At 36.9% G+C, this 25,012-nt stretch overlaps 1 protein-coding gene across 1 annotated transcript; it reads left to right on the top strand.

The window, feature by feature from the left end:
- The first annotated feature begins 1,176 nt into the window (after positions 1–1,176).
- Positions 1,177–24,528, top strand: LOC128367686 (interleukin-18 receptor 1). Its single transcript, XM_053328300.1, has 11 exons — positions 1,177–1,243; positions 10,474–10,693; positions 12,536–12,704; positions 13,915–14,095; positions 14,444–14,512; positions 14,754–14,877; positions 15,243–15,382; positions 16,989–17,132; positions 17,377–17,535; positions 22,854–23,057; positions 24,284–24,528. Exons 1-11 carry the CDS (start codon positions 1,177–1,179, stop codon positions 24,466–24,468), a joined length of 1,662 nt encoding a protein of 553 aa, XP_053184275.1. The 3' UTR covers positions 24,469–24,528.
- The last annotated feature ends 484 nt before the right edge of the window (positions 24,529–25,012 follow it).

Here is a 25,012-nt window from a genome sequence, read left to right as displayed (position 1 = left end):
GAAAACATTCCTATGAATGAAGAGCACTCAAGGAGAAAAAAAAACTCTTACTAGCTTTAAAAAAAATAGCCAAAGTGATGACAAAATGACCAACTGGTTAATGAATAATTAGCCAAGTATGTAAATAATAATGTTAATAATTGCTAGTTTGAAGCCATGAAATCTGTTAGGCCAGTGTGTGTTTATGAGGCTCACAAAGTCACAACCTGGTAAGTATAATATTTAATAATAATAATGATAATAATAATAATAATAATAATATTGTATTTTAAATAAAATGCATTATTGTTATTAGTATTATTATTATTATTAAATATTTACCAGGTTGTGATATTTGTGCATAAAGGTCAGGGACTTTCTTTGTGATTTGATCTAATTTAATAATAATAATAATAAATAACCATAAAGCATTTTATTTAAAAGGCGCCTTTCAAAGCACTCAAGGACATATATTATAATGATATATTATAATCATTGTGTGTACACATGTAGCTTAACATGTATTTTTTATTTAAATAAAGAATGGTCAAACTTAATTATAAATGCTCTGATATGTTATATAAGTCAGTCCAAGTATTAATATATATTTGTTTATTAATAATTATACTTACTGCAACTGACCCTTTTTGGTGTGTAATTTGCAATTCATTAGTACTGAAAAAGGCTCTAACTATGTGCTTAAGGATATTAGTGCTGATGCAAATTAATTTTTACATAACAGTGATTTATTATTAAAAAAACATACAACGACTCTATTGCAATTTTCTCCAGGATTCAATATAAATATCAACAGTTTTATAAGGATACCAACCACAAAGTTAATATGAAAGTATAGTAATGCCACAGTGAATTCGTTTTATGAAGGTTAAGATAGATTGTGGGAGATAAAGAAAAGAAGAAAGAAAGCCACAGAGAGAGAGAAAGAGATCCTCTGAAAGATTAACATCAGGTAGTGGCACTTCCTGGGACTTTACTGAGAGTGTTGCCTCCCTTGTCTCACTTGTGTAAATCTTTCACTTCCTTTAATTGGAAGCAGTTCAGAACTTGTCAGGAACTGTGTCAAGAAAACTTTCTTTTATTGCGATGGCAGCGTAACTGAGAAGAGAAGCCATGGATGACACATCACACAGGATTTAAATGAAATGTAAACCTGTCTAATCCCACAGACGAGGGACCATGGCAGTTTGGGGTTGGATCTGCTCACTGGCTGCGCTGCTCTCTCTCATTTTCACAGGGACACACAGTAAGTACTGATCATCACATTACTGCTGAGTACTGATTTAAAACCAGACTCTGGCTGCTTTATAGGAAATCTATAACCCAATATTCTTTCAGTCAAAGTATTAACATGGTGGGGAAAAAAAGCTTTTGAACCCCTTTTGGATAAATATAAAGTTCCCAAGATCGGCACATACAGTGTTTATACCACATTTGTTTAATAGTGAACTGAAAGTCATAGTGCATTGTTTATGATTCAACACGTCTTTCCTGTTTAAAACCTGTTTAAGAGGAACTTGAGGTATCTGTGTGTTAAAGGACAGGTTCATCATTTTTCATATCTGTCTTGAAATATAATAGTCAGGTGTTCATATAAACACTGTAACAGATGCGTCATGCCATAATCATTCCTCCTGTTCATACTGATCATTAGAAGATTCCCTTCATAATGCACTTACAATGGGAGTGATGGAGGACTAAATCCACATCACTCCTTCTGTGTAAAGTTGATCTGAAGTCAAATTAAGTGGATATGTTTCAGTGTTATAGTGTTTTTAGTGCTGAAGTGCCTCAAAGAGGGCTGACATCATTATTGGATTTTGTATTGTGGTGTTTTATTTATTTATTTATTGTATTTATTGTCTGTATAGTACTGACCTGAGCATAATGAATTTCCCTTTGTGGTACAGTAAAGAACATCTATGTCTCTATTATTATTCAAAATGAAAACATTACAGTATATGATAACAATACAGGCCCGAGCAAGATAGAAACTCTTCTCTGCAGAGTGAAGCATAGTTTATATAGGTTGAGGTGTTGAGCTTTTACCCATATCTCCATCTTCATCTGTGGTCTTGTCCCGCAGTGTCAGACCAGGTATCGGCAGGTTTGTGCATTGGTGTCGGTTATTGTCAAGTATGATCTGCGGTAGAAGACGCAACCGGCTGTGGTTGCTCTTCAGAGTCAGTTGATTTAGATCTTTGGCATCTCTGTATGCTAACTACAATATAACAGAAATGAATAATGGTGTGCAGACTTTTTTCTGATTGTTCAGTTATTAAGTTAAAATGAGTGAAGTTCATGATACAGCACTCTCAATCAATCAATCAATCTTTATTTGTATAGCGCCAAATCACAACAAAGTTATCTCAAGGCACTTTCCACATAGAACAGGTTCTAAACCGAACTCTTCAGGTTTTAACTTTAAAGAGACCCAACATTCCCACATGAGCAACAGTGGCGAGAAAAAACTCCCTTTTAACAGGAAGAACCCTCAGAACCAGACTCAGAAGTGGGCGGCCATCTGCCCTCGACCCGTTGGGGTTGAGAGGAGAGAAAAGAAGGATAGAGGAGAGAGAGAGAGAGGAGAGAAAGGAAGGATAGAGGAGAGAGAGAGAGGAGAGAGAAAGGAAGGATAGAGGAGAGAGAGAGAGAGGAGAGAAAGGAAGGATAGAGGAGAGAAGCACAATGAAAATCAACAATGAAGCTAGAAGCACTGACAGTCATGTATGTCAATAACTTTGTTAAAATAAATGAATGATGAATGACCCTCATGTGTGATCATAATGGACTCATTTTACACATGATCTATGATAATGAAAATGTAGAAAAATACAAATGTATGACAAAAACAGCATGTCGTTAATATTTTACACCTAACTGATTTTTTAAGACAGATCATCCTTTTGGAGTTCCTTTCAAAGTAAGATATCTATCAAATGCTGCCAAATATTGAAATCATAGATAATAATTTTAGTTGTTTTAGAGCAGCACTTCCTATAATTATGACATGATTGTAACAATGTAAGTTTGATGTACAGTATGTACTTTTGCATAGATATTTTTTCCGTAGGACGGGGTATTTTATCTTGTCATGTACTTGTGATTCATGCTTTTTCTTGTCTAGTTTTTTTAGAAAAAACTCAACTTCTATACGATTATGAGAAAAATATTATTCACAATCCACACCTAGTTACAGCACAATCCAACACATCAGACTTGTAACTCATACAGCCGCCTACATGAGTCAGTTTCTACCTGTAAAAGTCACAGATCTCGCAACCTCATATGAAACACATTTCCGTCTATGACAACACACTCAATATGTCAAAGTATGATAAAAGGTACAAATGCTCATATTAATAGTCAGTGATTGGAGAGACGGTCGGACTCAGTCCTATTTCTCAAAATAGGACCCAGATACGCTCTGATTGTAATGACTCTCTTATTAAACCTTTTATCATGTAGTTCTGAATCAGGACCTTCAGTATTTATAGTATAAGTATATACTGTAGTGAAGCACATTAGGTTTGGCTAGTTGTTAACTGCATGTGTCAGCTGTATTTAATATTTCATATATTATGCTGCTCATCTCACTTTCAGGTTGTAGCTACAGGTTGTGAACATGAATTAAGCTGCTATTAAAAACTTAATTTATTTGCCTTCTTCATTCAAGGAATGGTTTTACATACGTACACATGTTGACAAGTAAATTCAATCAGAGCTTTGAAGAAGTGGATTGGATACTTCATCTATTTATTTTTTGTCAGTGGGACAAAATATATATTTATATTTCATGTCTAGTTCAAATAAAAAGCTTAAAACTACTCCAGTGTATCTTCTGCATGTTGCTGCCTTTGAAAATCTTGACAGAGGAAGGACGCAGTTTGATGTGAACACACAAAGCTTCCATTTGTTAACAGAGAAGTTAATAATTCTCATATATAATATATAACAATAAATATCTATAGTAGAGAATCTACAGTCTAAAGGGTTGGTAGCTTTGTTCATTGGCCTCTACAGGTTGCCATCTATGCTTGTTACACCTTCAGTTTCTGACACTTAGAAAAGTTGATATTAGATTTTCTTTATGAAATGTCCAGTGAAGACCTCGAGGGCTGCACTATCATGATGTCCATCACTTTTGCTGCGTCTTATCAATTCTCATGTATGTATATCTATATGTGGAAAGTCTAAGCAGTAAAAGGTTGGTTCTTATCCTCTGATCATATTGGCTATCAGTCAATTAACACAATGTAATAGCATGATCTGAAAATATAAAATGATACCCAATTATATTGTAAAAAAGCAGTTTTATGCTTACATGTCTCTCTCCTGACAGATATTACTTTTTGTGAAGGGCTTCACTAAAACTACGTGCAGGTGCACAAATTTGGCAGTTCAGTGTGGTTTTCCACTTTGCGTGTTATACTAATTAAATAGGTCAAAGAAGGCAAACAGTTACCCTCAAACCTTTACGATGATCATCTCTCCAGGAAGTCCTTCTTCTAAAATATATCAGAACTGTGTTCACAAGGAAATTGTTTACTCACACAATATGCTGCCATCTAATTACAAGCACACTTTATGATTAGATAAAAATCTCCTTGTCTAAGTGAGTCAGCTAAAGAACAGTGAAGTTACAGTTAAGCCTGTCCTGAGAAGGATAGAGTCTCACATTTCAGATGTCTGAGTTGTTAACAGCTCCACCAAATAGTGATTTTCCCTCTAAATGTTCAAATGATCCAATATTTCAGCAAAAAAAAAAAAAGATTAGAGAAAAAGTCCAAAAATTGAAAACACATTTGTGTATTAGAACTTAGTTTTTTCCTCTTTCCTCTCTCATTAATCATCTCACCAGCCCTCACATTTATCTGCTGCTACTGTAATACTGCATACTACATACAGTAGAGCTCATACTGTAATACTGCAGTACTTTTACTGTAATGCTGCATACTACATCACTCTGATACTGCACTACTTTTACTGTAATACTGCATACTACATCACTCATAATACTGCACTACTTTTACTGTAATACTGCATACTACATAGAGCTCATATTGTAATACTGCAGTACTTTTACCTATATAGGATTTTTTTTAATGTACAACTTTTATTTATAATGGAGTATTCTTTACATTGCTGCATTGATACTTTTCCTTAAGGGAGGGTTCTGAGTACTTCCTCCACCACTATATGATTCATCTGACTCTAACATTCATCTGTAACTGTGGCTATTATGGATTTATATCATATGTGGTTATCACTGGCAAACAGAGCATTTCCTCATTTGTTAAAGAACCTTTGGACAGAAAATACACTATGGCATGATACAGCAAACTGTTCCTGTAATATCATATCATATATCATATAAGGTCTGTTTAAATATGAAAAGCCCCTGTTAGTATAACTTTCATGTGATTATATGTCTTTGAAATTGTAAGTTCCTGTTTTTAGAGAAATGTGACAATCCTGGAAACATGTTTGTGTCAGCAAGAAGAGTTACTTTCAGTGATATTTCTACTTACTAAGCACCAAGCAGCTCTGTGTCTGCTGCATGTGTGTTTTCTCACACAATTGCCACTTAACAAGGTCATAATAGATCAGTGTTGTGTTTTACAGTCTGTTGTTAGCCCCTACCAATATGTTTTATGATGATACAATACTGTTTGTTCTTCTTATGAAGTAAAAAGAGTGGGTGTAATAAACTAAAGCTTCAGCCTACGCCTTTTCTGTTAATGTTACTGTCCTGGTTGGTTTGATATATTTAGTTTGTGCTCAATTTCAAAAGTATAAACCCATTTCTTGACATGTTCTTTTTCAAATTCATACAATGAAGTCAAAGACAAGCTATGTTAACAATTGTCATGAACAAAAGGCAAAAGCATTTGGTTTTACTGAATTGCATACAGTAGGTATATAGGTGCTGATCCATATGGGTAAGTTACACCAGTTCTGGGTAAATGACACAATACTTTAGTGTATTGTTTAGCTATAATATGACAAAGTCTGTGAACCGGTAAACGGACGAGTCAACACTAAACAACCATGTCACCAATCAAGCCAGCGTTTTAGTGGGGATCCATTCCAATTATCTTCCCCCATGGAAACGGGTTAGAGAGTGGAGGCAATGTCAGACTGAAGATGGAAATGGAGTGTAATGAGTTGACAGTTTGTTATTAGAGAAAATGTGTTAGTTCTTTGCCTGCCATACTAAATGCAAGGTCTCACCTGTCCAACTTGCAAGACAAAGTTCCAGAATTGCGGTCAACTGTACAACTTTACTCCTGTTGTCTGTGTGTACATCTTCAAAGCTGTTGCCAAAACATGTCCTCACTCCTCTGTAGGGCTGGGTAACGATTTAAAAACGAAACCAGTACCGATACCGATACCAACTGAGTACTTCATTCGATACCCATTACAACCGGCAACGGGTGTGTAGACACACTTTAGAGTGTTTTGGTGGCATCTTGCCTGCTGAACTGCTAAGCGCGCTAACTCAAATTCACCACGTCTTCACCACCACAGACGGGTTGTAGCTGCTGTGGCAGTGGGCCAATCACATGATGCATTAAATCGCTAAAAAGCTTGCGTTGTGAGCAAGTCCATACAAACAATCACAGGTATTGTTTTTGACGGGAAACATTACGATACTACTTGGTATCGATTTATCTCTGTCGATACCTTAAAAATATCAAGTAACGACATAGCTAACAGTCGTACATCAATGCTTTATGTTAATTAGCCCGCCAACTGAAATCTGTCTCACGCTGTGTTCAAGTTAGAAAGTAAATACAGTACAAGTATCAGAGCTGGGAGATCTACAAGCTTCACAGCTTTACAAATATCTAAATATCTGATAGAAATGATGACTCCAGGTTGGCTAAAGATCTACAGAAATGCGTCATTGTCACTGTCAACAAAATCCAGTTTTAACACTAATAAAATTGATGCAGCAATTTATAGGAGCTACAGTACATCATTCTGTATCTCTGATTGTAAATAACCATTATAAAATTTACTATGATGAGTAATGTATTCCATGTATCTTTTATTTTCTTTTAAAATATGAAGCGTGAAGATGTGGAGCTCCATCTTCCATATTAAGAAAGCTAAGAAGGCTACATTATAAAAAGCATACCCCCACCTTCTACCATAGACCCTTTTCTTGTCTTTTTTAGGGAGGGCCAGGGGATCTTTTGTAGGGGGGGGGGGGGGGGGGGGGTTGATAGCAGGTTAACAGTATATACCACATAGAGGTGGTTAACATTATCTGAAAGCTGGAAACCTGATGATTAATTTGAGATGCAGCTCAGCACTTTTTCGAGTGTTTTTAGTCATAAATCTGAAATAAATAGTGTTTTTCTAAAGGTGCCTATTCAAAATGTAGAAGTTTAGAGTGTGTGGAGTCTTATGGAAGTTGTCTAGTTTCATATAACACCAGAATCTTCCGGTTTAAACTCTAGCTTTAAAACTGAGCCTACTAAAGCTTCTGAAAGACAGCCGAGTCCTCTAAGGACACCAGCGTCTTTGTGGAGGATAGTTAAAAAGAATTTCTTCACACAAATTAACAATGAAGCAGCTTTTTCTTTTCAGTGGTTGTTTCCACGCTTGGTTTGGGTTTGAGGTGTGTGGCGTAAGATACATCATTTTACAGTTGAAAATTGGCAACAGTCATTCCACTCCATGCACCTTTTTTTTGAATGTGTTGTTTCTTGAAGGTTATGAAGTCAGTTGAGGTTCTTTCATTTCCTGCCTCGGCTGTAACGCTCCGTGGGTTTGTCTTTGTTGTCTTTGTTGTTTAATGTCATGAATGTCCTCCGACTTACATAAGAACTCATTTTCAAACTCAGCAACAGATGATTCTCCCCAAAGCTGGATATAAAACTCTACTCCAGTGTGTCTTCTGCATGTTGCTGCCTAACAGAGAAGTTAATAATTCTCATATATAATATATAACAATAAATATCTATAGTACATAATCTACAGTCTAAAGGGTTGGTATCTTTGTTCATTGGCCTCTACAGGTTGCCCTCTATGCTTGTTACACCTTCAGTTTCTGACACTTAGAAAAGTTGATATTAGATTTTCTTTATGAAATGTCCAGTGAAGACCTCGAGGGCTGCACTATCATGATGTCTATCACTTTTGCTGCGTCTTATCAATTCTCATGTATGTATATCTATATGTGGAAAGTCTAAGCAGTAAAAGGTTGGTTCTTATCCTCTGATCATATTGGCTATCAGTCAATTAACACAATGTCAATAGCATGATCTGAAAATATAAAATGATACCCAATTATATTGTAAAAAAGCAGTTTTATGCTTACATGTCTCTCTCCTGACAGATTACTTTTTGTGAAGGGCTTCACTAAAACTATGTGCAGGTGCACAAATTTGGCAGTTCAGTGTGGTTTTCCACTTTGTGTGTTATACTAATTAAATAGGTCAAAGAAGGCAAACAGTTACCCTCAAACCTTTACGATGATCATCTCTCCAGGAAGTCCTTCTTCTAAAATATATCAGAACTGTGTTCACAAGGAAATTGTTTACTCACACAATATGCTGCCATCTAATTACAAGCACACTTTATGATTAGATAAAAATCTCCTTGTCTAAGTGAGTCAGCTAAAGAACAGTGAAGTTACAGTTAAGCCTGTCCTCACATTTCAGATGTCTGAGATGTTAACAGCTCCACCAAATAGTGATTTTCCCTCTAAATGTTCAAATGATCCAATATTTCAGCAATAAAAAAAGCACATTTGTGTATCAGAACTTAGTTTTTTTGTTCTTTCCTCTCTCTCATTAATCATCTCACCAGCCCTCACATTTCTTTCTTTCACAAATCTTTGTTGTTTAATGTCATGAATGTCCTCCGACTTACATAAGAACTCATTTTCAAATTGTTTTTTTTTTGTAAAAGAACAGATGATTCTCCCCAAAGCTGCATATACATTTTGTTGCTGTATCTGGTTTTGTACTTAAACTGGAATTTGGTTGGTGATCTATACTGCTCTGTGGTCAGTGAAAAACTGTAAACTGGACAGCTTTCTTTTTTTAAGTCTTTGTCGTTTAGATATTAGTGTACTAATGTCTTTCATACTGTTAATGTTTTGTCGGTGTATTTTTGAGAAGTTAGAAAAAACAGTTTACAATTATCTTCTAATGCTTGTCCTGGCCTGAGAGCTTGTGATTACTAATTACTAGTACAGTTTTTTTCTGACAGTGGTTCTTGAGGCACTATCTTTAAAACCATTAAGGTTGTTTTCTGACTGCTTAGGCTTTGATACTATAGGCTATTTTTGCAAAACTTTACACACTACCCACAAAAATCCATTCTTTATGTGGATACCTGTGTGTATGTGTTTACTATATGTATGGCACGCTACTGCCCAGCACACAGAGCATCATAATGTCCGTGTTATTTTTCAGTACCTTGAAGTAGCATTGTAGTTCCATCAGCATCTGTATCTAGTGGCTAGATTGTAGACTGTCAAGTAAATACAGTAGAATTCATTTATTAGTATTTACACTCGTGGGATTCAAATAATATCAATATCAATAATGTTTTATTGATATGGGTGGTTCTTCACCTTTTCCAGCATAGTGATCACTGCAGTGGACAGCTATTCAAAAGCTGTTCTCTTCTGTATGGAAGGATTTTGATGGCATAGTTACACTTCAGCCAGCACAGTGGACACTACTGTCATCCCATACATCACCACTAAACCTGCAGTAATGTTTTTGGTTGTAGATCAGTTGATTTATGTTATAATAATGTAATAGTATATCATTTGGTGAAAGAAAAAATTTAATATAATTTTTTCACGCCTAGAGAAATGAAAAAAAAAATCTTGACTGATGTTATCATAATTCATGCATGAAAAGTGCTTAGTTTTAGAAAAATAAAAAATAATCCCTTTACACTTTTAAACTTAACTTATACTATAGAAATAATTTCACATCAAATAACTTTATAACAAAACATCTCAACACATGTATCTCACTGACAGTCGAGTCTCTCCCCTGGCCTCTCCGCGTGTCCGAATGTATAGATTTGATTGGCTGAACATCATCATCACATGAGCAGACTGGCTATGCACAGTGGTCTGTGAGTTTCTGAGTGCCGCTCCACTTTTACCGTAATAGCTGGAGAAGCTGCGCCCGTTAAAATAGAAACGCTCCGACAAAATTCAACAATATTTCATGAGTCTGGTCCATAGTTTCAAAGATAGTAAGCAACCAGAAAAAAGTGTAGTGAAGAGTACATGTCTATTGTTATCTTAGTTTGATCTGTGTCGAAATAGACATGAAGCACATTTCTAAAGCCTTATGTTTATTGTTCTGTTTATTTGGAAAAGGGCTGCTGTGTTCACCCATGTGTATAGCGACACACACACACACACACACACACACACACACAAACACACTGGTGTAATAAATGACTGCTCTCCCTTTGCACTGTCTCACTCAGGCCACAGAGGGGAGATAGAGACCTACCATGTGAGTGCTGGCCATCTCTTTCTGCTCAAGTGCCGTATTGCTGCTGCTGCTGCTGCTCACTCCAATGTGACCTGGAGTAAAGTAGGGAGGCACAACCAGAGCCTGCCTGATGGAGTGGAGGTCAGGGATGGGTTACTGTGGTTTCTTCCTTTGCAGTCTTCTCATAATGGAACCTACATCTGTGAGGAAAGGTAAAAAAAACAAACAAACAAACAAAAAAACACTTCTATTACTGAAACCTGACTGTTAAAGATTACATGAGAGCACAAAGATGCACTTTGAATATGGGCAATTCAAATAAATACTGTATACATTCATAGGACTGAGTAAATCTTTAGGAAATGGCAACACTTTATAAAATACTTCAATTCAACTGCAAGTCTTACCAGACTAAATTTCTATCTTCTTTTTCCCTTTTCCGTGCCTCCCCTGTGTGTATCATACAGCTGTTTGAAATTTTCCAGCTGTGTGCGAGGGGTGATTGGAAGGGGCTGTGGGGAAATTTGAATAAACAAATGATTGAATGTTATTACAGTCCTGCAATCTTTTAAACTTACTCATCAAAATAGAATGCCGAAAACAGAGAAACGTGAATAGACCTCAGATCTATCTATTAAAACCAGCACTCATTAATAAAGAAATTAGTACCAAAAAAAGATAAATCAATGAATTAGTATTATCAATGAATTTAAGAATTACAAAATAAATGTAAGTGTAATCTGTGACAGTTACTGATGAAAATGTTGATTACAAAGGAGTTTACATCTGAAGTCACACCTTTAAGATTATATTCAGGAGGGTTTTCTCCCTTTATTTTATATTGCTGTTTTTAATTCTTTGAAAAAAAAATTCTATTTAGTAAATATAAATCATGACTTGAGCTTATTTAGAACACACATGAGCTTAAATGGTGTCACAGTACCAATTAAGCTCATGCCAGACTCTTTTTACACTTTTTTTTAATCAAAAACCTTATATTATAATATTTTAATAATATTTTATATTCTAAAATCTACATGAACTAATGAATACATTTTCTAATGAGATAAATCTTACAACCCTTATGTCAGTATCCATGAAAAACAGCTGAACTTAGATTTTGGTCCTTTATGGGAGAACAGCTGGAAACATTGGTTAGAAAATTAGAAAAGTCATCAAATGAATAAGTTACATTACTTGTTGCATTTTTAGGGTAACTAGTAATCTTACATTTCCAAAGTAACCTTCACAACCCGGTCTGTTAGAACAAATAACACTGTTATATTTAGCTAGTAAATGAATTCTATTAATCCAGCAAGTAATACCTACTTGCTGGATTAATAGAATTCATTTACTAGCCAGTTATACCAGGTATATTTTTGAAAACCAATATGTAAAAATATGTATATTTTCAATTTCAGTTTCAATCTCTGTGTCTATTCATACTGAAAGAACTGATGCACAACAGTTTCCAGGGCAGAGAAAGAAAACATGATTCATTGTGCAATAAGAGTTCATAAAATCTTGAAGCAGATTCATTTTACACTTGAGGTTAACGGGGTGTTTTCAATGAGGTTCTTTTTCCAGAATTAGAGGGTGGAGTGGAGGGGTGAAAATAGCTCATTTTAAAGTAGTATCAGCTGAGTCTTACATTTACAAGCATTCAAGATTGCAAAACAGGTTTCAGGAGAAGGCAACGTTGCAACAGGGTTATAATAAGAGATAGTTCTGAATAAGTCCCAAGAAGACCTCACATACAGCCCACTGACACTTTCATATCTCTCATTACAGGGATTTCTTAATAGTGACAACACACTATGTATATACACATTTAAACCCATTTTTAAAAATTATTTTCATGTCTTCTTGAACTTTCCAAAAAGCTCTTTTTTCCCCACAATGTGCGTGTAGGAATATTATCAAGGAAAAGATGAGTGATAAAATATTGGAGAAAACAGTTTAGTCTAAGTTTGTCAGAGTACATTAAAGCCATATGTGTTACTGCAGCTCAGGCTGGTCTTTCCTGCTGATGTCAGTGTTTATCTCCTCTGTAGGACGGATGGTAGAGTATCTAGTATGGAGTTAGGGGTGTCAGTGTCGAGTGAAGAGTGTCCTGACCCGGCTAGGACGAAATCCATCACCCAGGGAGTCAGCGACCGTCTTCCTTGTCAACAGACTGAGATCTTCAAACTGAATATGGCACGGAGCATACGATGGCAAAAGGTACAAACATTTCCTTCATGTCTCCGTGGTGTTTTATTTTGTTCAGTTAAACCCCTAGTATACAAAGCATACAAAAGCAGAAATCATTTAACACATTACTGATTTAGGGTTTCTGCAATATATTCTGTTTGTTGTACCTTAATTGCCAATACTGCCCCCTATTGTACACATTAGGAACACATGGAAGTGTGCTGACTTGAAGGTTACAAAACATCTGATTTGTATAACGCCAAATCACAATAAAGTCATCTCAAGGCACTTCACACATAGAGCAGGTTCTAAACCGAACTCTTCAGGTTTTAACTTTAAAGAGACCCAACATTCCCACATGAGCAACAGTGGCAAGAAAAAAACTCCCTTTTAACAGCCAGACTCAGAGTGGGCGGCCATCTGCCTCGACCGGTTGGGGTTGAGAGGAGAGAGAAGCACAATGAAAATCAACAATGAAGCTAGAAGGTCCGGGACTGGAATCTGTCATCCGGACGTCTACAGGCCCAGATTACCTGTGAGACGAGAAAGCACAGACAACTCCAGGGAAGAAGTTTAGGTTATTGAATGCATTAATAGTACATGAATGTTAATGGATATAGATGGATGGATAGAGAGAGGGGGGGGGGGGGGGGCTCAGTGCATCATGGGAGTCCCCCGGCAGTCTAAGCCTATAGCAGCATAAGCTAAGAGCTCAAAGAGCCATAACTATAAGCTTTATCAAAAAGGAAAGTTTTAAGCCTACTCTTAAATGTAGGGAGGGTGTCTGCCCCCCTGACCAAATCTGGAAGATGGTTCCACAGGAGAAGAGCCTGATAGCTGAAGGCTCTGCCTCCCATTCTACTTTTAGAGATACTAGGAACCACAAGTAAGCGTGCATGCTGGGAGCACAGTATTCCAGTTGGTTCATAAGGTACTATGAGCTCTTTAAGATATGATGGAGCCTGACCATTAAGAGCTTTGAAAGTGAGGAGAAGGATTTTAAATTCTATTCTGAATTTTACTGGAAGCAAATGCAGCGAAGTTAAATAGGAGTAATATGATCTCTCTTTCTAGTTTTTGTCAGAACACAAGCAGCTGCATTCTAGACCAGCTGGAGTGTCTTTAGAGACTTGTTAGGACAGCCTGATAATAATGAATTACATAACAGATGCATGGACTAGTTCTTTTCCTTTTTCATCTTACTATCATCAATAATGACAGTCTTTGCTTCTCTGTGTAGGCGTGCCAGCCTGTGGAGCGTAAAGGGGATCTCCAGCCCATCTCTGTGGATGTGAAAGGCTCCATGAGGCTGCCTATGGCCTCAGAGAGCGATGCTGGTATATACACCTGCCTGGTAGACGTGAGCTTGGACGGCAAGAACTACACGTCTGCACACAGCATCAGGCTGATTATTGATAATAGTACGTATTGTAGGTCACATGAGCCTCGTGGGAGTGAATGACTCATTCACTCCAACTAAAATTACAGCTAATAGTTTGTTATCAAAGCATTACATCACCAGCTTTTCTGTTATGGGAGTTAAGGTTAGGGTAACCTTGTTGAATTATATATATTTTTTAAATTCCTGATATATCTGAGCATGTATTCCCTCGGCTAATTTGCCACATTTAGGTTTCATCTTAGTTTATCCAGCTTTTCCTATTAGTACAGTTTCAATATGATATGATATGATATGATATGATATGATATGATATGATATGATGTGATGTGATATGATATGATATGATATGATATGATTGTGTCTTTAGAGATGGAAGAGAGAGTGTCGGTTGTACCTCAGATAGTGTGCCCTCAACAAAACGTGTTCGTGGCTGAAGGCAAGTAACACATTGTCATAAATCACTGTGTGGACAAATACACACAAATACACACATACATATACACACACACACACACACACACACACACACACACACACACACACACACACACAGAGAGAAACACATACAGTCAGATTAAAATGAAATTAAAGCATTTTTTCCCCCCTGACAGTGACAATTTTATCAGAAGATGTGTGAAGTGAAAGCTGTTTTCTTATTGAATTTCACTGATGATCAGGTGCGAGACAGGAGCTCCAGTGTTTGGCCTACATAGGCTTCAGTGAGGACAATGAGACATTGATATATTGGACTATTGATGAGAAGGACGCTGAGGAATACGAGCTCCACCAGTCCAGGAAAAAGTGAGTTTCTGCTTCTTGTTATGATGTTTCATCCAGTAGTCAGAGATGAAGGAGGCTGGAACTGAATAAGATGAACAAACAAACATTTCTTGTGAAAAACACTATGAATCTGGATAATTGCAATATGACAAACCTGTCACAACACTGCAGAGTTTTAAAAAAACAAGATCAACAGAATTCCATAGAGCCTGAATAATTTGTGCACAGATTGCAGCTTTATCCTTCAACACGCTGTCAAATGATTTTTAAATGATCTTTCTGCCTCAATGCTAAAGCAGTTTTAAAACAAAGCAGAACAGTTTTCATTTCTTGTTTGGTTCCTTGATTGATTGATTGATTGATTGATTGATTCTATCCCTTTTTAGTCAGAAAGAAAGAGGCAAGTGGTTCATTCGGTCCACTCTGTCCATTTCTAAAGTTCCTCGTAAGTTCCTGAATGTTCCCATTCACTGCCATGTCGAAAACACAGTTGGAGCAGACAAATGCTTAGTGCGGCTTCTAGAAGGTATTTTCCTCACTTCTATTTTCTGTTATCTTCACATTGCATGTAAATGAGTGAAATTCATTTTAAAACATTTTAGAAGAAGGGCAAGCAAAGAAAAGCATAAATGTGAATAAATGTATAAATAACATAAGTGACACATCTGTCTGTCTGTCCGCCCATCTATCAACACTACAGTGTATTGCCAAACATATGTGGACACCATTGATGATATGGTTTTATGTAATTCTGGGTTTGTTTTTTTATGGTTTAGGTAAAACATTGTTACAGCATACAATGACATTTCAGACCATAGTGTGATTCAAACTTCCTGGGAACATTTTGTGAAAGTCATTTCTGCTGTTTCTTGGTTTGACAATGTCCCTATGCACAAAGCCAGCGCTATGAAAACATGGCTTTTTCTTTTCTCTTTTTTTTGGCATTACGTGTGGGGGAATTTGACTGGCCTGCACATAAAAAGAGAACAGTCAACCCCATCCAACATCTGGAATTAACTAAAATGTCTGCCAACCAGATTTGTATATTTACTATCCAGTGTTAGACCTGTTTTATATTCACAATGAATGGTGAAAAGCCAGAAACCAGAAGAGTGGAGGCTTGTTGCAGCACATTTATGCTGTTGGTTTTGAAATTACATCTCAAAGTACATCATAGCAATCACTTTCATCCACACACTTACGTCCGCGTCCTTCACTATTACTATATGTTGATGACACCGTAGCCCAGTATTTTTTGTCTACTGTAGTTACTAAATTCCATTTTTATGTACAGTGCTTTATCTTGTCTGTTTTTTCACCTTTAAAGGCATCATGTGGAGTTTTCTTGTAAAAAATGCTTACATTGAGTGTTAGGGTCTCATTGTCCATTATGAAAATGCAGTGCATATATCCTTAAGGTCGAACAATTGCATTTGCTGGTGCATTGCTGAACGGAGACCCACTCATAAAAAACTGATCCACAGTGCTGCTAGTCAGGAACACCACAGGATACCTTTACTTGTACTGCATATGTTTGCATGAAGTGCTGTATACATACAGTTGTATTATTATTATTATAGTACTTTTGTTACACATGCTGCAGGCTATTTTAACTGCACCATACACAAAGTCAGCACAGTAATCACATCTATTGTGTCCCTGACACATCATGGGGCCAAAAAAGGAAAGCCCATGAATTGAAGTTGAGCATGGACTTTGTAAAAGAAACTGTTTTCCTTTGTTCCAACTTCCCATTGCATTACTCAATAAACAACCAGGGTATTTGCATTAGTGCACCTCTACATTGTCCTGTCAGTTATGTATATTCAACTAATCATCCTATTGTCATGTACTGTATGACTGCAGGTCTGTGTAGCACACAAATTTCGATAGGGACGTTAAAGTTGATCTTATTTTATCTTATCTTACATTATACCATGGAAAAGGGAGGAAGCAAAAGGGCCAATCATAAATACTTTGTGTGTCTAAAAACAATTATTTTGAACAGTTTGAAAAATGAAAAGGACATGATGGAGTCACTTTCCACAATACTTGTTTCTTTTAGTTTTTTCATTTGTTCTCAGACTGCTCATTTAAAGGTTAAATTTGACTTGTCTGCTCTCTCCGTGCAGCTGACCACAGTCCCCTCTACATCAGTGTGGCTCTCTGCCTCGCTGCTCCCTTGACTCTTCTGGCCCTGGCTGCTGCATTCCTCTTCTGTAAAGTAGATCTGGTGTTGGCTTACAGGAAACTGACTAGGCATTTTTCCAAACAAGGTAAATGTTTAATCTATAAATATGCTTTTCTGTGCAATCAGCAGGCTGGATACTGCTAGGAACTCCCTTGTTTGCTTTATTGCTCAGTTACAACTCTCTCTTTTGACCTAGGGACATAATCAAATAGGAAAACATAGGTGTAACCGTTGAGGATGAACACAAAATGAGTTCATTAGAAAATAATGAGGAAGTTAAAGTGAATTCTGAGGTATTGAAAAAATGCACCCTCATCTGGTCTTTACAGCTCTAGATGGGAAGCTGTACGACGCCTATGTGAGCGTCCTCCATCCAGACACCCTGAGTTCAGCTGAGAGCTTTGCCCTGCAGATCCTGCCTGAGAAGCTGGAGAGACAACATGGATACTCCCTGTACATCAGAGAGCGGGACGACTGCCCTGGAGAAGGTCAGGAACAGACATTTAAACTTGTATTACTGAATTATGATTACACCCACCAAAACACTTGATACGTAACTCTGAGGTCTAATACATCATACACACATCCTTTTGTTTGATAGACACGACGGTCTCCTTCAAATGTGCGTTAATGGAAGTGATGGAGGACAAAATCCACAGTGTGTCCACACAGTCATTTAACCCTTGCATACTGTTAAGGGTCACATTTGACCCATTTTTACATTTGAGATCTTTATAAGGAACATATATACTTTTCCTTTAGTTGGACTTTTCCCTCAAATGTACAAAAAAAGGAAAAAAAATGCACCACTTTTTAATTTTTGTGCAGCTGATACACTTTTTTGTAGAGGCAAATTTAACCTACTTTTTTTTTTTTTTTTAATTAAACATTCACCATTCAAACTTGTTTTTCATATTCTATAAAATTCTATAAAATGGACCGTAATATAATGATTGTGAATGTTTTTTTTTCTCTATAAATAAATAGAATACACGCCTCATTAAGGATTAATTAAACATGTATTAATGACAGATGGTGTATTTATGAATGTGAATTGTTGTAGAGACTAATTATGAGTCAGAATATGGACAGTATGTGAAGGTTAAAAATAGATGATCAGCTTCTATTGAGCTTCAGCAGTCTGAGTTAGTCGTATGAAGTGATATCTGACACATTTACAGTCTTTTTAACATCAAATTCAAATCTTAGTGTTTCCCTGTTGAGCTGTGGGGGAAGTATAGTAACAGAAACAGGAACTTTGGCACTAAAAACACGTAATGTGTTTTAGTAAAAAAAAAACATGTGTAATGTTATAATTACGTAATTCATTTGACTCATTTGGACTGCTGACGCGTCATATAGCTTTAGATCAAACTTTAAATATGCAGCTGGATGATAGATTTCCCGTAAAGCAGCTGAAGTCTGGTTTTAATTTTATTCCAAACAGCAGGCTCCTCCATAGTTTACTGTAAGTGTATTATGACAAGATGTAATGGTTCGCATGAACAGGAAGAATTATTTGTACAAACAAAAGTAATCTGATTTCTACTGCATGTGATCTGTGACAATAACTGGCTGAATTTGCCCTTTTACCCTTTTATGAGAATAATTCAGTTGTTTTATAACTGGTTTAGCATGTTCGAGCCTAACCCTTAACTGCAAACACTGTTGACGGATTCTTTTCCCAACACTTTTATAGTAGAGCAGCTGTTGCTTTATATTCCTGAAGAGATTTAAAATGTACTTGAGTTACTGTATTGTGAAAAAGTATTTGCCCTCTCCTGATTTCTCCAGTTTTTGTATGTTTTCTATCTTATATCTAGCAAAAAATAATGCGTAACCTAGCATAACCTATACCATATGCACATGAAAGACATAAGCTTTTTAGAGATTGTCACTTTGGTGGAATGATGGCCCTCTCTTCTTGGAGAACTGCTTTAAATTAGACATATTGGAGGGTTTTCAAGCCTGAGTCATCTGTTTAAGGCCCTGCAACAGCATCCAAAACCCTAATCTTGGTTTATTTTGAGCTCTGATATTCTTATTGTGGAATGCTGTGTTTGGTTTACAAGCAGTTCCACCTACAACTCATCTGTCCATAGAACATTCTCCCAAAGGGGTTGAGGGTTATCATGGTGGTCTTGTGAGTCTGTCTTGCCACTCTCTCACATACTATTTATAGTAGGGATCGATCGATATGGTTTTTTAAGGGCCAATACCGATTATTAGTAATCAAGGAAACCGATAACTGATATTTAGAACCGATATTAATTTGCAGTAAAAATTTAAATGTTGGTGTCAAAATGTAGAATAACACACTTGGGATTAGACTGAATACAGTTTACTGTTTGTTTGTTTGTTTTGTAAACTGTGAAAATCTGTGATAAAAAGACCGTAAACTTTTGTAGAATAACACAAACTCTGATCTTGGTTGAAATGGTTCAAGCAATAGTTTTATTATATAAAAACAAAAAGTGCAGAGATCTCTTAAAGTTCAACAGGTTCAGCTCTCTTAATCTGTGGCTACTTGCTGTACCCATATGTTGCTATGTCTTCCTTTTATTAAATAAAGGAGCTCCAGGTCATGTTCACTTGATCATTCTTTTTTCTTTTTTTTCTCTTTTTTTTTACCGTGGTGCTATTTATTTATTTTTAGAAGCGTAATCATTTAAGCTATTTGCAAAATCGTGTCGCACTTGATGTGAATATAGGCAGGCAGGTAGGTCCAAATGTTTTCATTGAAACTGATCATAATCAGGTTGTGGTGTCTTTAAAACTTCACTATACAGTATTTTTATTGCAACTTCGACATTTTCTGTTGCCTTGCCTTCAAACAGCACACTGCTGCTTCTCAGAGCAGTCCTCTCTTCTCTTCTCTTCTTCTGTGGCGCTACATCTAGAAGCTGCAGTGTTGATTGGCTGTCACTTGTGCCGGGCGCTGTAGGCGGGACATTGTTACACAGCCAAGAGTGGTGACTTCAGGCAGAGAGAGACGGCTGCGGGCCAAAGGAGCGCGTTTTAAAATGAACTTATTTTATTGGTTATCGGTGGAAAAAACGGCCAATGCCGATTATCATAAAAATGGCGAAAATCGTCCGATATTATCGGCCATGTCGATTATTGGTTGATCCTTAATTTATAGAGTTGTGAACATTGACCCCGACTGCGGTGAAAGAAGCCTTCAGTTCCTTGAAGGTTTTCCTCTGCTTTTGTGTGACTTTCTGGCTGAATTGCTTTTGTGCTCTTGGAGGAATTTTGGAAGGTTGGACACTCCTGGAAAAGTTCACTACTGTGCAAAGTATTCCCCCATTTGGCAATAATGGCTTGTTCTTCTGTAGCCTCAGAGCCTTAGAAATAGCTTCCCAGTCTGAGGTATTTCAATCACTTTCTTCATTGTATCTTGAAATTCTTTTGATTGCGTATAATGTGCTGCTTGATGAGACCTTTTGAGCAACTTTCTGACTGAGTTTTATTTGTAAGTTCATGTTGGTTGAACAGGGCTGGAACTCAACATGTCTTTGCAGTTGTTGCTACTAAAGGAAACATAACCTGCTATTGTGTTAATGAGTTAAGGAGTGTAATGTTTAAAAGAAAAAGTAAGTAGAACTGCCAATGAGAAGAATGTAATATTATAATACCTGTGCTGTTATCGCCTGAAGATGGCCCTAAAGTGCTTTGGATTGTTTAGTGTATACAAGGTGGTGCTCAAGTGCAGATCAGAAACAAAACCTCACCTATGATGCAAAATCGGCAAAATTAAGTCATGGATCATTTGTAAATTGCAAATTTCAAAACCAGAGAGCTAAAATGAATGTTCTTTTCTTTTATTCTGTTAATTTACATAAATATGATTAATGGTAGATTACTAGTTTGTCTTAGCCTGGCTAACGCTAGACCCTACCACAAGTGAGGTAGGGTCTGGTGAGGGGCCGTTCATTTTCTCTTATTTGAGGCGGGATCAACGAATGTCGATCAAATGCTTCTGTACGCTACTGGACAAACTTACAGCCAATCATATCAATGATACATGATGATGTATTCAGAGCCTGTTGGGAGCAGCGCGAACACTTCCTGTTTATGAAGGACAAATCATGTAGAGCAAGTTTTTGTTCTATTTTCAAAGTGAACTTGCCTTCCAGTTTATTTAGCACACAATCTACTACTGCTTTGATCGGTTGCTGCACCTCCATGGCTGCCGTGCTGGATGTGAACAGAGTCGCTCTACTGGCGTCATCATCTTGAGCCCGTCTCCCTGTTGTGTGATTGGTTCCCTATCTCAGGCGAAAAGTTTGTCTTGGTGGCCATGCTAACTTTCCGAGCGAAGTGGAATGTCGCTGGAAAGAGTTTGTCTGTTATTTGAAAGGAAATAATCTTTTTTTTCCTGCACCTTCATTGTCATCTAAGCAAGTCCACAGAGGGTACACCTCTTTATATTGGACAGTAGTACTTTGTCAATTTATTAATAATATTTTTTCATAAATATGATAATTTTTCCAATAGCTTCCAATAGAGTTTCAGTGGTGATCCAGAATGAACTCTGCAGAATGTTTTTTTGCTGTTGTTCATTTAGGATAAGAAAGATTGTTTTCAGTGAATCGGAGCTCAGCCACATTGTTCTGGGAATGAAAACCAGTTTTTTTCTCCACTGATGTCAAAATCTAAATATCTCTTCTGGCTTCGTTCATATTGCTCTGTTAGCTGCTATGATTCACAAATAGCGACGTTTTATATATCCGGTGTGGCCGGCTACTCAGCCAAAGTCACATTTTATTGGGTGGACTTTTGTAAATGACTGAGCACATTATGAGCAAACATTTGAGACAGTGTGACAATTAAGCAAGTAACACAGGAACCCAGCATTAAAAGTTTCAGAGTCTTGACATTTTGATTTTTACAAGTAATAAATGCAAAATGTGGGATTCCACCCCCATATTCTAAAATAACAACATTTGTCCGTTAGTTTTATACTCTACCAAATATACTGCTACACTTTGTTTGACCCATGATTTGTCTTAACACTGTATTGTACAAAATGTGTATTTTCATTTTCAAGACCTCTCAGTAAAATTAATGCAGGAATAGTATTGTGATTTAATAAAGTTATATGGTCTCCAAAGTAAAATCATCTCACATCTCACATCTTACAACTTTCATATTTCCTTCCCTGCTGTTTCTTTTCTTATGTATTTTTCACTGGGGATATATTTTCTACCAATATTCTGTGACACACAGCAGGGGGCAGTAACTTAATTTACATGTATGATGTAGTCTTTGGCTTCGGTACATAAAATTATCATCTAAAAACTGTCATTTGTGTTTATTCTAGTTGGCTTTATTTTATGTGAAATTTAGTTTGAAGATCTGAACCAAATTAGTATGAGGAGGAGGCAAATACATTTAATTATTACAATTTAGGAGTTCCTTCAGTGATGCATTTAGGGACATAAAAAATAATCAAACATGGGCTATGGAAACAGGAGTATGTATATAAGGTTCAAAACATGTTAAAACTGTTCTGAATGCACAAGCAGCGAGAAATTTGAAAGCAGTCCCCGACACAGTTTTCAGTTTCACAATATATGCTGAGATTTTGTGACTAAAGCTTCTAAACCTTCCTTTAATGGGTGTCAGTTTGTGTCCTTCAAAGCACTAAAAACATTAAAAAGACCTTGTTCCTTGTCTTGTTCAGGATATTCTGCAGGCCACAAAAAATAACATTTCATCTTGTAATTCGGGTGACCTTAAAAAAAAAGAAAAAAGATTATCTTTGAGTGATTATTTGTTTCCTGTGTCTAATCTCTCACAGCAATGCACGACATGATTGCCTCTGCTGTGCAAAGATGCCGCAGACTGATAATCATCTTGACTGCAGAGGCGAAATCTTCAACCAACAAAATGGAGGAGGATTGTCCCTCACATAACGACCATAACCAGCTGTTCTATGAGCACATAATCGGCCTTCACGATGCTTTGATGCAGAATGAACCACAAGTGATTCTTGTGGAAATAGGTGAGGATGCATTTCAATAAATTAATATATGACCATTGTTCCCAATAGATTTTTTGCTAGATACATCTGAGAAGTAAAACACTGGGTTTAAAACATTGCCAAACTATGCAACTGAGCCTAATGTAGTCACCCCAATGACATGACATCTCAAGCTGAGGTCTTTATGCTTCCCAAATGTTCAGACATCCTTTATTAAGACCAGAAGATAATTACACAATTCAGAATGTGGTTGTGATCTGAAGCACATGAATAAATCAATGTACTGTTACTAACTTCACAATTATGATATGACGCATGTCATGAGAGTTGGTAATGATTAGCCTCATTTTGAATCCCAGTCATTAGGATATGGGTGGGAGTCATATCTCGTTCTGTTCATAGATAACTTATAGCCCTTATAACATATGTATCCCAGATGTGTCAGAGGAAATCCCCAAAAGCAGCTTCCTTTGGAGTCAGCCAGTATTAACCAATCTGACATTTTTTTATGTTTCCCAAAATGAAAATGCGAGGTCATGCTAGGTAATGATTATCCATCCTGAGGGAGATATGGATCCCTCCACCAAAATACAATTATCCAGTAGTTGCAGGGATATTTTAGTCCGACCGACCAGCTGATGGACCCACACTGCAATCTTTATTGAGCAATGTTACAAGCATGCTTAAAATTAGACATTCATGATGTCCTCTGATGCAGGTGAGTGCAAATAGTCAAATAGACTGTGCCACATTACTCCAATACTTAAATCTCTTCACTGGCTACTGGATGCATTCCCAATCAATCCAATTTAAAATGGCATTGTATGGTCAGCTCGTCACCCTTACTCATCAGCTCACCCTCTTAGGTCAAATGGACTATATTCGCTGTCTGTCCTCCGCACTCACTTTAAGACTCGTGGTGACTGAGCTTTTGAAGTTGTAGCACCAAAATGATGGAATGCTCTGCCTGTAGTCTTGCGCTTTGCTAATTCTGTGATGTCATTTAAAAAGCAGCTTCAGACATACTTGTTTAGACAGATGTTTGGGTAATTCCATGCATCATCTGCATCGTATGCACTTGTTGTGTTTTCCTTGTATTGTGTTATTCATTATGTCCTTGTTTATCTTTGTACATTTTAAACAAGTGACTGTGTTGGTCACTACATCTTCTGTTTCTTTCCTGGAAAGCACTTTGTGAATCATGTCTGTGAAAAGCACCATATAACTATTTTGTTTTGTCCCACTAGATGGTCCAGTGGATTACAGTCACCTACCAGAGTCTTTGCGTTTTATTAAGAGGAAACAAGGAGCTCTGAAGTGGAAGACAAGCTCTCTTTCAACACACAAACTCAACTCAAACAGACACTTCTGGAAGCATCTGAGGTACCACATGCCCTCAGTGCCTGCAGGAACACGTCAGACTGTTGTCTAAACCTAGTTGAAAAAATCACTGATACTGATGGGATCCAACATGGGTGTTTGGTTCGTCAGGACCTTTTTTCTTCTAACTTTTATCCTCAACACGTAGAGACCAAACTCATCATCACCTCAACTATGTGACTACGTGACATGCGACTATCAGGATTACCGTGATGAAGGCTGGTTGATCTGATTATTGGGAGTACAGTGAATGTCACACACGTGCCCTCAAGTCAGAAAAACATCAGATGGATTTCCTCTTGGTACAAAACAGGAAGAGTTTTATCTCCTTTTTGTTTCTTAGAATAAAGAGGTTCTGATAAATGACACAGAGGAAACTTCTTGAAAACTGACCAACTCTGTTCTCAAGAGTTGAATAATAATCCAAACAAAATGTGAGCATGGAGCAGGAAAGCCTTGATGAAGTTCAGAAAACTTTCATCTGGCTTTTCTCCTTTTATTCCAACAAAAAAAAGCATTGTGAGCACCAGCTATGTTGCAGTTGGCACATGGACCATGGATATTATATAAAGAAGATTGCTTTGGATTGCTGGACA

This window comes from Scomber japonicus, chromosome 11, assembly GCF_027409825.1.
Source record: "Scomber japonicus isolate fScoJap1 chromosome 11, fScoJap1.pri, whole genome shotgun sequence".
Classification (NCBI taxonomy): domain Eukaryota; kingdom Metazoa; phylum Chordata; class Actinopteri; order Scombriformes; family Scombridae; genus Scomber; species Scomber japonicus.
The sequence above is the reverse complement of the archived record's forward strand: the minus strand, read 5'-3'. Positions and strand labels throughout refer to the sequence as shown.

Coding starts and splice junctions, on each gene's coding strand:
- LOC128367686 (XM_053328300.1), top strand. CDS start 1,177: ATGGCAGTTTGGGGTTGGATCTGCTCACTGGCTGCGCTGCTCTCTCTC. Junction 10,694..12,535: donor ACCTACATCTGTGAGGAAAG/GTAAAAAAAACA, acceptor TCTCCTCTGTAG/GACGGATGGTAGAGTATCTA. Junction 17,536..22,853: donor GGACGACTGCCCTGGAGAAG/GTCAGGAACAGA, acceptor AATCTCTCACAG/CAATGCACGACATGATTGCC.